A 13,030-nucleotide genomic window follows, 5' to 3' on the forward strand; every position below is an offset into this window, starting at 1 on the left:
TTGGTGACTCTGGTGGACCTTCTGAAGTCAGGGGACGGTAGTATAGAGGACATCGCGGCTACCTTCCACTGCGCCCAGCTGGCACCCAGAGAAGCTTCACTAAGTTTGGGAGCTGCTGTCTTCTTTGCTTTCAGTGTCATCTGTCACCTGGTGCAGTCCTGGTCTGAAGACATGAAGTAGGCTGCATTCTGATGCACTTCAAACATAGCGCCCAGAGTGAGGAAGCGCTGAGGTCATGATTGGCGGGCAAATCCAACCACACCTACCAGCAATCTGGAGTTTTTCCCGTAAATGCATGATTAATGAGGTGGGACGTGTCGGGAATGGGACGATATGGTGCGAAAACCGTCTTCAACTCTCAAGTGGCCAGCGTTCTAAGAGAGGACGAAGAAAATGCTGCAAAGTCACTCTGAAGCTCTCCTTGAAGCACAACAGCATTGGCATTAATGACTGGGAGGAGCTGGTTACCAATTGTTCAAAATGGTGACAACTTGCCCATCAAACTGCATCATACTTTGAATCAAAATGCCTTAAGGATGATGAAGACCGATGGCAGAATAGGAAAGAAAAGGCTGCAAAATATGAACTCCAGATCCCACTACCTTGTGGGACATCCTATGCCTTGTGCTTGAGAATAGACCTGTTCAGTCACATGAAGACCCATGGCGGAAGCTCATGACCCTGAGGGACAGCTGACAACAAAATAGGTTCCAAATTATAGTTACCCTGGGCTTAAGCAGATCATTCAGACTCAGCAATAATAGAAGAATCAATGTATGTTAGAAAGCGTCTCAAACTATATTTTCTTCCATCTATCCTCTATAGAATGATTTTCTGAGTGGAGATCCACCTGGTCTCATCAGCAGCCCATTCAATCAACTGCACAATCTATTGTTTTGACAGATGTACAATGAAGACTAGGATTATAGATCTGAGAAGCAGAAATATTTTTACCCACTGAATAATTAAGCAGATAACTCTCCGTGGAAAGCCACATTCATCCAATGATAATTTGAGAAAAAAAATCACAATTATTTCTGTTATATCCAAAAGCTTAATTTTGCAATTTTGTTTTACTTACCATCCTTCCATTCACGTGTACCAGGATGCAAAAATCCAAACAGTTCATCTGTTGTCACAGCCTTGGGGTTTATGTCACACCACATTGGCTTTAACTTCATGTTGGCATAAGTTCTGTGAAGAGTTCTTAATATCTGTAGACATGAGACACATGTATTCATATTGTTTATATGCTTGTAGCTGCAGAACACATTCCTATAGATCCTTGGGCATTGATTTAACAGAATCACAGAATCGTTACAGTGCAGAAGGAGACCATTTGGTCCATCGTGTCTGTATTGGCTCTCCAAATAAGCAATTCACTTGGTGCCATTCCCTTCTTTCTCTCCATAACTCTGCACATGCTTTCTTTTTAGATACCAGTCTAATTCTCTTTTGAATGCCTCAAATGAACCTGCCTCCATTACACTCTCAGGCAGAGCATTCCAGACCCCAACCAATTGCCGCGTGAAAAAGTTTTTCCTCATGTTACTTTTGCTCCTTTTGCCAATTACTTTAAATCTGTGCCCTCTCATTCCCGATCCTTTCATGAATGGGAACAATTTCTCCCTATCTACTCTGTCCAAAATCCGCATGATTATGAATATCTTTATCTCCTCTCAGCATTCTTCTCTCCAAGGAAAACAGACCCAACTTCTTCAATCTATCTTCATAACTGTAGCTCCTCATCCCTGGAACCATTCTCGTGAATCTTTACTGCACTTTCTCCAATGCCTTCACATCTCTTCTAAAGCACGGTGCCCAGAACTGGATGTAATACTCCAGCCGAGGCTGAACTAGCATCTTATACAAGTTCAACATAACCTTCTTGCTCTTGTCCTCCATACTCCTATAGTAAGGATATTGTATGTTTTATTAACCCTCTTTCAACCTGTCCTACCACCTTCAATAACTTAAGCATATACACATCCAGGTCCCTTTGCACCTGCAGCACCTTCAGGGTTGTATCCTTTATTTTACATTGTCTCTCCAGTTCTTTTGACTCATTGATTCTTTACAACCTTGAGAGACTGGATGGTGCAGTAGTAGTGGAGACTGTTTCTTCAAATCCAGCTCAGACTGATGGACCCCTTTTACTTGCTGCCTTTAAGTATCCCTTGTGGACAAGGGCCCCATGTTCTTCCAAGCTTTGGGCTCTACTCCATTGGTCTTCCAGGTTCCCCTTCCACTGTGATAACAAACCATACGATCTCCCTCATACTATGAACATACATGATTTTCTGCCACTTCCTGGCTGGGTAGGAAGTTGCCGGTGGAATTCAAATGAAGCCCATTGTTAAAATCAGCCAGGACTCATCGTCTGTGGGCTGGAAACTACCTTGACAACACAGTTTTCCCACCAGAAATTTGCTGGTAGTCAAAGTCCAGCTAGTTTAATAATAGGTTATGGGAGATAGTACACATTTTACAGTGGCAAAAAGGAAGAAATTATTGGCAAAGCATACAAATTCACTAATCTTGAAGAAAAATATTAAATTTAAGTAGAATAAAACTGAGGGTGCATATCTTAAGGGATGCAATTCTGCACATCATAATGGCTGTTCTGGTCCTCCTATGCAATCTTTATATGGGTTTGACTAAGACAAAGTAATATGCAATCAGAACATTAAAATGCACACTTTAAGGCTGTTAATTACAAGAGATGGTTTCTTAAAGTAACAGATGCAAGAAACAAAATGAGAGTAAGTAAGCCTGGGAAAATATTTATCTACTTATTTGGTTGGGTGCATAGAGGCTGATGCAACCCTCATGAAGTATAAGTATATTTTGTTCATTTTTCTTAATATTAATATAATAATAATATGAAGACATTATAATTATCATAATTTACAGTAACTGCACTGTAAAATAAATATCATACTATGTGAGATCATTGTATCAAGGCAAGTTATACAGTAATGAGTATTTGTATAATTAAGGATGGATTGTAATCATATCATTCGCTGAGCAAAATATATTTTTTAATTATCCCCCTTTTTAAATTATTATTAGTTACTGTCCCTTTCATGGATCTTTTCCTGCCATCTTTTAGTCTTGATCCAGCCAATGGGAGCTGGATGAGAGAAAACTGGATTCATGTCTCCATCAGTTTTCCTACTTTGCTGTGGGAACTGTTTGGTTTCAGGTTAGCATCTCTCCTTGAGGTGAAGAGCACACTATTGGCAAATTGAGTATGAACTCCTTTCCTAACATCCTATAGTAAAGGGCATTTATGACAAATTATCATTGAAGCATGTGTTTTTAGAATGTTGTCATTTAAAAACCATCATGCAAAACAGTGATTAACATATTAAGGGACCACAGCTCTTCTTGGGTGGTAATGGATCATTGTGCCACCCATCAGTATCTGGTCTACTTCGGGGAAGCCAATGATCCTCCTAGCAAAGCGAATTCAATAAGTCTGCACTTGAAGAATCCCTGTATCACGGAACCAAAAATGACCAGCAATATGAAATTGTCTGGCTCCTGGATCATTAGACCCACACATCGCATCCTGCAACTCAATGTTGAGGGACTAACTGCTGCCAAGAGACACCTAATCAGCACCCTCGTTCATCAACATGCCATCAAAAAAAGGCAAGTGTCTCAGTCCAGGGCCTCTTCCCTGTGCTTTGTGCAGCTTTCAAACCAAAGTGATGGTCTGGCCTCACTGGACACATTACCGATGCCTGCAGCTCAATGGTGCTTGTCATTGCTGCCAGAATGTCATGGGTAGGTGTCACAGAGTTCCGTCATTCTCTCTGTGGCTCTCAGCACCTTTAAGGTGGAGGTGGCCCCCATCTCTTCAGCATCTATGACCAGTGATGCTGCACTCCTGGAGGGGTCAGGGGCTGAAGACTGACAAAGGATCAGGAGCATTTAAAGTTTCATGGCTGCGTCTCCATGACATGACCCTGAGCATAGAGCGCAAGCAAGCTGCCCTCGGCCAGACAGGAGTCAGACATTCACAGAGGTTATGTGAAGGTCTATGGAGTGTCCTTGCTGCATGTTATCATCATCCTCCTGGAATTGAGTGACTATTAGAGCCTCCACTGCATCTCCAGGACAGGAGCCTTATCACAGAGAGTATGAGCACTGCCATAAGCCAGGCTGGAGTCAAACATTCACAGATGCAACGTGAGAATCTATGGTGTCTCCTCACTGCATGTCATCATCATCCTCTACAAATCTAGTAGCTATGAGGGCCTCTCGAGTGTGCCTGCCTCACCTGGCCAGTGCAACGGCCTCATTGCTGTCATCATTGCCTTCGAGGACCTCCTCACCCTCATCCCCATCAACATCCTCCTCATCGGAGGAGACGTCCAGCTCCTCTATCTCCTCCTCAGCCAGATTGTCTCTCCATTGCAGCGCCAGGTTGTAGAGGCCACAGCAGGTGATGACAATGCATGACACCCTCTGTGGACTACATTGCAGGGCTCCACCAGACCAGTCCAGGCACCAGAACCTCATTTTCAGCATCCCGATGGTTTGCTCCACCAAGATGCGAGTTGCAGCACGAGACTCTGCTGCAGTCTGAGGCTGCTGCACAGTGTTAGCAGACTCATCCTTTGTGGGTAGCCCTTGGCTCCGAAGACTCATCCCTGCAGCCTCTGTGGACCCTGGAAGATTTCAGGGGCCTGACACCAACTGAGAATGTAAGAATCATGGACACTCCCTCGGAACCATGCGCAGGCCTGCAGGATGTGGTGGTCGCACACCAGCTGCACATTCAGTGAATGGAATCCCTTGCAGTTGAGATAGTAGGCTGCTTGTTGCTGTAGAGTTCTGAGCGCCACATGAGTGCAGGCAATGGGACCCTGCATCTGTGGGAAACCTGAGACCTGGGCAAATCCCAGCATCCTGGCTTTTCTGGTCCCGGGTGAAAAGCACAAAGTTGTAAGCCTTCGCGAAGATGGTATCCATATCCTCATGAATGCATTTATGGGTGGAGACTTGTGATATCCCACAGAGGTCACCTGTGAAGCCCTGTAAGGAGCCACTGGTGTAAAAATTGAGCACCACGGTCACTTTCACGGCCACTGGCAGTGGATTTCCTCCATGTCCCCAAATCCTGCAGCTGCTGGCAGATGTGACTGACCAGTTCCCTAGTCACAGTCTTTGGCGACACTGGTTCTCGGTCATTTGCAGGAATGAAGGGATTTTCTTATGAGGAGGGGTTGAGTAGGTTGGCCCTGTACTCATTGGAGTTCGGGAGAATGAGAGGCAACCTTATTGAAACATATAAGTTTCTTAGGGAGCTTGACAGGGTAGACACTGAGAGGTTGTTTCCCCTTGTGGGAGAGCCTAGGACCAGAGGGCATAATCTCAGAGCAAGGGGTCAACATTTTAAGACAGAGATGAGGAGGAATTTCTTCTTTCAGAGGGTAATGAATCTGTGGAATTCTTTACTGCAGAGGGATGTAGAGGCTGGGTAGTTAAATATATTTAGGGCTGAGATAGACAGATTTTTAATCAGTAAGGGAATCAAGAATTATGGGGAAAAGGCAGGAAACTGGAGTTGAGGATTATCAGATCAGCCATGATCTCATTGAATGGCGGAGCAGACTCAATGGGCCGAGTGGCCTATGGCTGCTCCTACATCTTATGGTCTTGACAATATATCTATTTCTTTCTTAAATATATTCAGTGACTTGGCCTCCACACCCTCTGTGGTAGAGAATACCACAGGTTCACCGCCCTCTGAGTGAAGAAGCTTCTCCTCATCTCAGTCCTAAATTCGCATACCCTATGTCCTGAGAGACTGTGACCTAGACCCCCCCAGCCAGAGGAAACATCATCCCTGCATCCAGTCTGTCAGAATTTTATATGTTTCAATGAGATCTTCTCTCATTCTTCTAAATTCCAGTGACTACAGGCCAAGTCGACCCAATCTCTCTTCATACAACAATCCTGCCATCCCAGGGTTCAATCTGGTGAACCTTCACTGCACTCCTTCTATAGCAAGTATGTCCTTTCTCAGGTAAGGAGACCACCACTGCACACAATGCTCCATGTGTGGTCTCACCAAGGCCCTGTGCCGCTGCAGTAAGACATCCTTGCTCCTATACTCAAGTCGTCTCGCAATGAAGGCCAACATCCATTTGCCTCCTTAACTGCTTGCTGCACTGGTATGCCTGCTTTCAGTGATTGGTGTACATGGACACCCGGGTCCCTTTGTACATCAACATTTCTCAATCTATCACAGTTTAAATAATACTCTGCCATTCCATTTTCTCCTACCAAAATGGATAACTTCACACTTATCTACTTTATGTTGCATCTGCCATGTATTTACCCACTCACAACTTGTCTAAATTGCCTTGAAGCCTATTAAGATCCTCCTCATTCCCACTAAGTTTCATGTCTTCAGCAAACTTGGAAATAATACATGCATTGGTTGTCATCTTCCAAAATTTCTGGAACAGTCTCGGCAGATTGGAGGGTGGCAAATGTAACCCCACTATTTAAAAAAGAAGGGAGGGAAAGAAAGGAGAGAATTACTGACTGGCTAGCCTAATACCAGAGGTAGGGAAAATGCTAGAGTCTATTATAAAGGATGTGATAACAGGACACTTAGAAAATAGCAACTGAATTAGACAAAGTCAGCATGGATTTATGAAAGGGAAATCATGTTTGACAAAGCTACTGGAATTTTTACAACCAAATCACTGATATATGTTGGGAATAGCTGGGGCCCAAGCACTGATCTCTGTGGTACCCCACTAGTTACTTCCTGCCACTCTGAGAAAGACCCATTTATTCCTACTCTATCTTCCTGTCTGCTAACTAATTCTCAATCCATTCCAATGTATTACCCCCAATGCCATGTGCTTCAATTTTATACACTAAACTCTTATGTGGGACTTTATCAAAAGTTTTCTGAAAATCCAAATACACTACATCCACTGGTTCTCCCTTATCTATTCTACTAGTTATATCCTCAAAAAATTCCAGTAGGCTTGTCAAACATGATTTCCATTTCATAAATCCATGATGACTTTGTCTAATTCCATTGATAGTTTCTAAGTGTCCTGTTATCTCATCCTTTATAATAGACTCTAGCATTTTCCCTACTACTGATGTTAGGCTAACCGATCTGTAATACCATTTTCTCCCTCCCTCCTTTTTTAAATAGTGGGACTACATTTGCCACCCTCCAATCTGCCAGGGCTGTTCCAGAATCTACAGAATTTTGGAAGATGACAACCAACACATCCACTATTTCCATAGCCAACCCCTATAGTACCCTGGGATGTAGATTATCAAGCCCTGGGGATTTATCAGATTTCAATCCCAATAATTTTTCCAGCACTATTTTTTTAGTAATACTAATTTCCTTCAATTCCTCCTTCTCACTAGCTCATCAGTTCCCTAGCATTTCTGGCAAGTTATTTGTGCCTTCCTCTGTGAAAACAGAACTAAAGTAGTTGGTTAATTGCTCTGCGATTTCCTTGTTCTCTATTATAAATTCCCCCATTTCAGACTGTAAGGGACCTACATTTGTCTTCACTAATCTTTTTCTTTGAACATATTTATAGAACCTTTTATTTATAGAACAGTCCACTTTAATGTTTCTTGCAAGCTTCCTTTCATACTCTATTTTTCCCATCTTAATCAATCTCTTGGTCCATTTAGATTAGGAGAAATAAACACGAGAGGACATGGCTTTAAGGTGAAAGGGGAAAGGTTTAGGGGAAACATTAGGGGGAACTTCTTCACTCAGAGAGTGGTGAGAGTGTGGAATGAGCTACCATCTGATGTGGTAAATGCGGGCTCACTCTTAAGTTTTAAGAATAAATTAGATAGATACATGGATGGGAGAGGTCTGGAGGGTTATGGACTAGGTGCAGGTCAATGGGACTAGCGGAATATTATTTCGGCACAGACTAGAAGGGCTGAATGGCCTGTTTTTCTGTGCTGTAGTGTTCTATGGTTCTATGGAATCCTAATCTGCTCCCAATCCTCAGGCTTGCTCCTTTTTCTAGCAACTTTATATGACTCCTCTTTGGATCTAATACTATCCTTAACTTCTTTTGTTAGGCATGGTTGGGCTGCTTTTCCTGCTGTGTTTTTGTGCCAGAAAGGAATGTATAACTGTTTTTTTAATTCATTTATGGGATGTGGGCATCACTGGCTAAGCCTGCTTTTATTGCCCATCCCTAATTGCCCTAGGTGCAATATATTCATTTGTTCCTTAAATATTAACCGTTGCCTATCCACTGTCATGCCTTTTAAGGAAGTTCCCCAATCTATCTTAGTCAACTCACACCTCACACCTTCATAGCTTCCTTTGTTTAGGTTTAGCACCCTAGTTTTGGATTGGACTACCTCACATTCCATCCTAATGAAGAATTCTATCACATTATGGTCACTCTTCCCTAAAGGATCCCGCACAACAATGTCACTAATTAACCCCTTTTCATTGCACAATACCAAATCCAGGATAGCCTGTTCCCTAGTTGGTTCCTCAACGTACTGGTCTAAAAAACCATCTCGTGCACACTCCAGGAATTCATCCACCACAGTACTATTGATAATTTGATTTGCCCAGTCAATATGTATATTAAAGTCACCCATGATTGCTGCAGCACCCTTGTTATATGCATTTCTAATTTCCAGTTTAATGTGATCCCCTACCTTATCCCTGCTGGTTGTAGGCCTATAGATAACTCCCACTGTTTTCCACCCCTTGTTGTTTCTTAGCTCCACCCAGACTGATTTTACATAGAGATTTTCTGAGCCAATATCCTGTCTCACTATCATACTGATTTCAACCTTAACTAACAACACCACCTCACCTCCTTTTCTTTTCCTTTTTGCCTGTCCTTCCTAAATATTGAGTACACTTGGATATTCAGTTCCCAGCCTTGGTCACCCTTCAGCCTATTCGTGCTGTTATTCATCTACCTTATTGTGAATGCTCTGTGCATGCAGGTACAGTGCCTTTAGATTTGTCTTTTTAATATTTTTACACATCTTATTTTGTGCTATGGCCCTATTTGCTGCTAGCTCTTGTTTCCTCTGCCTTCCACTTTTGATTTCTACTTTTAGTCTTTCATTCCTTACTTTGTTTCCCTCTCTTGTATCTCTCTGTCCAGGTTCCCATCCCCCTGCCACTCTAGTTTAAACCATTCCCCACAGGACTAGCAGATACCCCTGCAAGGATATTGGTCCCAGTCCTGTTGGGGTGCAACCTGTCCAGCTTTTACAGGTCCCATCTTTCCCAGAATTGGTCTTAATGCCTCAGGAATCTAAATCCCTCCCTCCTACACCATCTCTCCAACCACACATTCATCTGGTCTATTCTCCTAATCCTGATCTTGCCAAACGTGGCACTGGGAGTAATCCTGAGATTACTACCTTTGAGGTCCTGCTTTTTAAATTATTTCCTATATTCCCGATATTCTGCTTTCAGGACCTCATCCCTCTTTTTACCTCTGTTGTTGGTACCAATATGGACCACGATCTCTGGCTGTTCACCTTCCCCCTTCAGAATGTCCTGCATGACTCTGGCACCAAGGAAGCAACATACCATTGTGGTGTCACGTCTGTGACACAATAATGTCAACCTGTTCCCCTTATGATAGAATCCCCTATCACTATTGCTCTCCCAAACTTTCCCCCCACCACCCCACCATGCACCTGAACCATGCATGGCTCATTGACTCTCGCTGTGTTCCCCTGCAAACCATCTCCCCAGCAGTATCTAAAATGGAAAATCTATTAGAGAGAGAGATGGACCCAAGGGGGTCCTGCACTATCTGCCTTTACTCCGTCTGGGTGTCCCCATTCACTTTCTGCATATGCACTCTTTACCTGTGGTGTGACCACCTTACTGTATGTGCTATCCACAAAGATCTCATCCTTGCAGATGCTCCACAGTGACCCCAGCCACCATGCCAGCTGCAGCTGGGGAAATTTCCTGCACACGTGATCACCCTGGACACTGAAAGTATCCTTGACTTCCCACATCACACAGGAGGAGCGTTCCACTTCACAAAGCTGCCCTGCCATGGTGTACCCTTAAATTACTCCCTTTACTTTTAATATCCTCTAAACTAGAGTAAGTAAGGATAGTAGAAATAGTCCCCAGCTCCTGCTTACCAAGGCTGCCGCTTTTCTATCTGAGGAAAGGTAGAAAATGAAAGGAACACCTCCTTCCCTCTTCACCAAACTCCAACATAGGTACTCTCATGCAGCCCAAAGCAGCACTTCAGTGCAAACAAAAACTGTGCTGTAAGATGGCCTGCTTTTGTGCTGTCTAAATCTGGCTTCTGAAGACCTGTTTAAATCAATTGTCTAATTAACTAGCTGCAGCTGCAAGCAGAACCTGTATAACCCTTGTTTTAAAGCTGGACTAAAACTCACCTTCTCTCAACCCAAAGAGTAGCTTTCAGTTAGCTGCTAAATTAAAGAAATGACATTTGCTGTGGTATATAGGTTTAGACTTTCATATAGCTGAAAGACACATTAAATGATGATATTGCAAATCTGGCAAGTGGCTGCAAGACATGGGGCGGAATTTTACAGTGGGAGTGGGGCCATAAAATGCAGCAAGCCATTCAAAAGTCTATTGACTTCGGCGGGAATTTAAAATTCCACCAGTGTAAAGTTCCACACCAGTAATACAGTTGCTAACATATTCCATCTTCACAATACCAAAGCTAAGAAGGAACTGAACATCATCCTGGATGGCAGAGACTGAAGCATAATTCCCCACCCTGTTTAACTAGGCGTCATCCCTGACAGAACCCTCACCTACACAGAGCACCTCATCAAGGCTCTAGAAAAAATTAAAACTTGCAACAACCTCCTCAGTAAATTGGCTGGTTCCTCATGGGGATCACAGGCAAACACCACAAGGATCACTGATCTTGCCATCATGTACTCAACTGCAGAATACTGTGTCCTAGTATGGTACTAATCTGCCCACACCTAACTTATCGATGTGCAAATCATCTCAACAATGCTTATCATCACAGGTACTCTTTAATCAATTCAGCTCCCCTGGCTCCCAGTCCTGAGCAACACTGCCACTTCCCCCAGCCCATACATCAAGAGTATGTTTTCCCTTACAGCACCCCATATAATTAAACCCACCATGCTGAGGAGTAACAGCTGAGGACCTATGGCAGGCAGATTGGCAGGGGAAAGCATCCGCCTGAGACCATTTTCACATCATAAAACCGACTGCTTTTCCACCTGACAGCGACAGTGGGCCCTCTTAAACATTTTCAGGACTAGCCAAGGCCTCTGTGCAGCCACACAACATCATGGGATCGCCAAGAACATCCAGGCTGGAGCTGTGGTGCAATCCAAACAACAACTTACATTATCAAGTTGTGTTTGCTGACTAATCTGGAAGGTGGGATTAAAGAACTCCATCTATCCACTGACAAGGCTATTGCTTGGCTTGGTGATTATGCATATGCTAAATAGATAAATAGTTCTACTTGGTCTACATTCCTGTGAGGTTAGTCTATGATGCAAATGAAGTGCCTTCACTTACCTGGCTTTTGCCAGTTCCAGCAACACCCACAACAAAAACCGAATGTCGCACTGCCAACAGCTCCTCTAGTTGCATAGCCTGACAAAAATATAAAGAACAATTACCAAAGGTTGGCAGCTAAACAGCTATTGCAGTGAACACTTAACAAAACAAAGCTAAACTGTAACATGATGGGACATCCAATCCCACCAGCAGTATGCTATACTAAGCTGATGGATTTCCTCAGAGATTTCCCCACTTCGCCACTGTAACTTTGGCAGAAACTCCAATTATATGAATAAACATTTCCAAAGAAATGGCAGTGATATTAGAGTAGCCCTGAGGAATTTCCTGATGCAAGAGTCTGATCTTCTAAGCCATTAAAAGAGGTGGCTAATGAGGTAGTTGATGCACTGGTGTAATTTTGCATAATTTGCTAGATTCTGGAAAGGTTCCATCAGACTGGAAAGTAGAAAATGTGACCCCTCTATAAGGGAGAATAGGAAACTATAGGCCAGTTAGCTTGACATCTGTCGTGGGGAAGGTGTTAGAATCAATCATTAAGGAGGTTATAGCTGGGCACTTAGAAAAGCTCAAGGTAATCGGGAAGAGTCAACATGATTTTGTGAAAAGAAAATTATGTTTAGCCAATTTATTGGAGCTATTTGATGGAATAACATGTGCTGTGGATAAAGGGGAATCTGTAGACATGTTGTCCTTGGATTTCCAGAAGACATTTGATCAGGTGCCACATCAAAGATTATTGCGCGAAATAAAAGCTCATGGTGTATAGGGTAACATATTAGACTGGATAGAAGATTGCTGGCTGGCGGAAAGGAGAGAGTATGCATAAATGGGTCTTTTTCTGATTGGCAGAAGGTGATGAGTGGTGTCCCGCAGGGCTCTGTGCTGAGGCCTCAACTTTTCACAATTTACATCAATGACTTAAATGAGGTGAGTGAAGTCATGGTAGCTAAATTTGCAAATGATACAAAGAAAGGTAGGGAAGTTTGTTTTGAAGAGGACATAAGGAGGTTGCAGATGGATATAGATAAGTTAAGTGAATAGGCAAAAATCTGGTAGATGGAATATAATGTGGGAAAATATGAAGTTGTTCACTTTGGCACGAGGAATAAAAAAGCAGAGTATTACTTAAAATGGAGAATGGCTGCAGAATTCCAAGGTGCAGAAAAATTTAGGTGCGTTAGTACATGAATCACAAAAAGTTCATATGCAGGTACAACTAGTAATTAAGAAGGCTAGTGGAATGCTATTCTTTATTACAAGAGAAATTAAACATAAAAGTAAGGAGGTTATGCTTCAAGGCATTGGTGGGGCCACATCCTGAATACTGTGTGCAGTTTTAGTCTCCTTATTTAAGGAAGGATGTAAATGCTTTGGAGGTGGTTCAAAGGACGTTTACTAGATTGATACCTGGAATGAGTGGGTTGTCTTATGAGGATAGGTTGGACAGACTGGGCT

General features: G+C 43.0%; 1 protein-coding gene across 1 annotated transcript in view; it reads right to left on the bottom strand.

Annotated features, from left to right (window-relative positions):
• The window catches only part of dnah9l (dynein, axonemal, heavy polypeptide 9 like), a 393,205-nt gene that overhangs the window by 265,464 nt on the left and 114,711 nt on the right, over nucleotides 1–13,030 (bottom strand). The window contains exons 19-20 of the mRNA XM_041200867.1: nucleotides 11,570–11,647; nucleotides 1,082–1,214 (exon numbers count right to left, since the gene is read on the bottom strand). Of these exons, the coding sequence (XP_041056801.1) occupies nucleotides 1,082–1,214; nucleotides 11,570–11,647 (211 nt within the window). The remainder of the gene's footprint in view (nucleotides 1–1,081; nucleotides 1,215–11,569; nucleotides 11,648–13,030) is intronic.

This window comes from Carcharodon carcharias, chromosome 12 (genome assembly GCF_017639515.1).
Source record: "Carcharodon carcharias isolate sCarCar2 chromosome 12, sCarCar2.pri, whole genome shotgun sequence".
Taxonomy (NCBI): Eukaryota; Metazoa; Chordata; class Chondrichthyes; order Lamniformes; family Lamnidae; genus Carcharodon; species Carcharodon carcharias.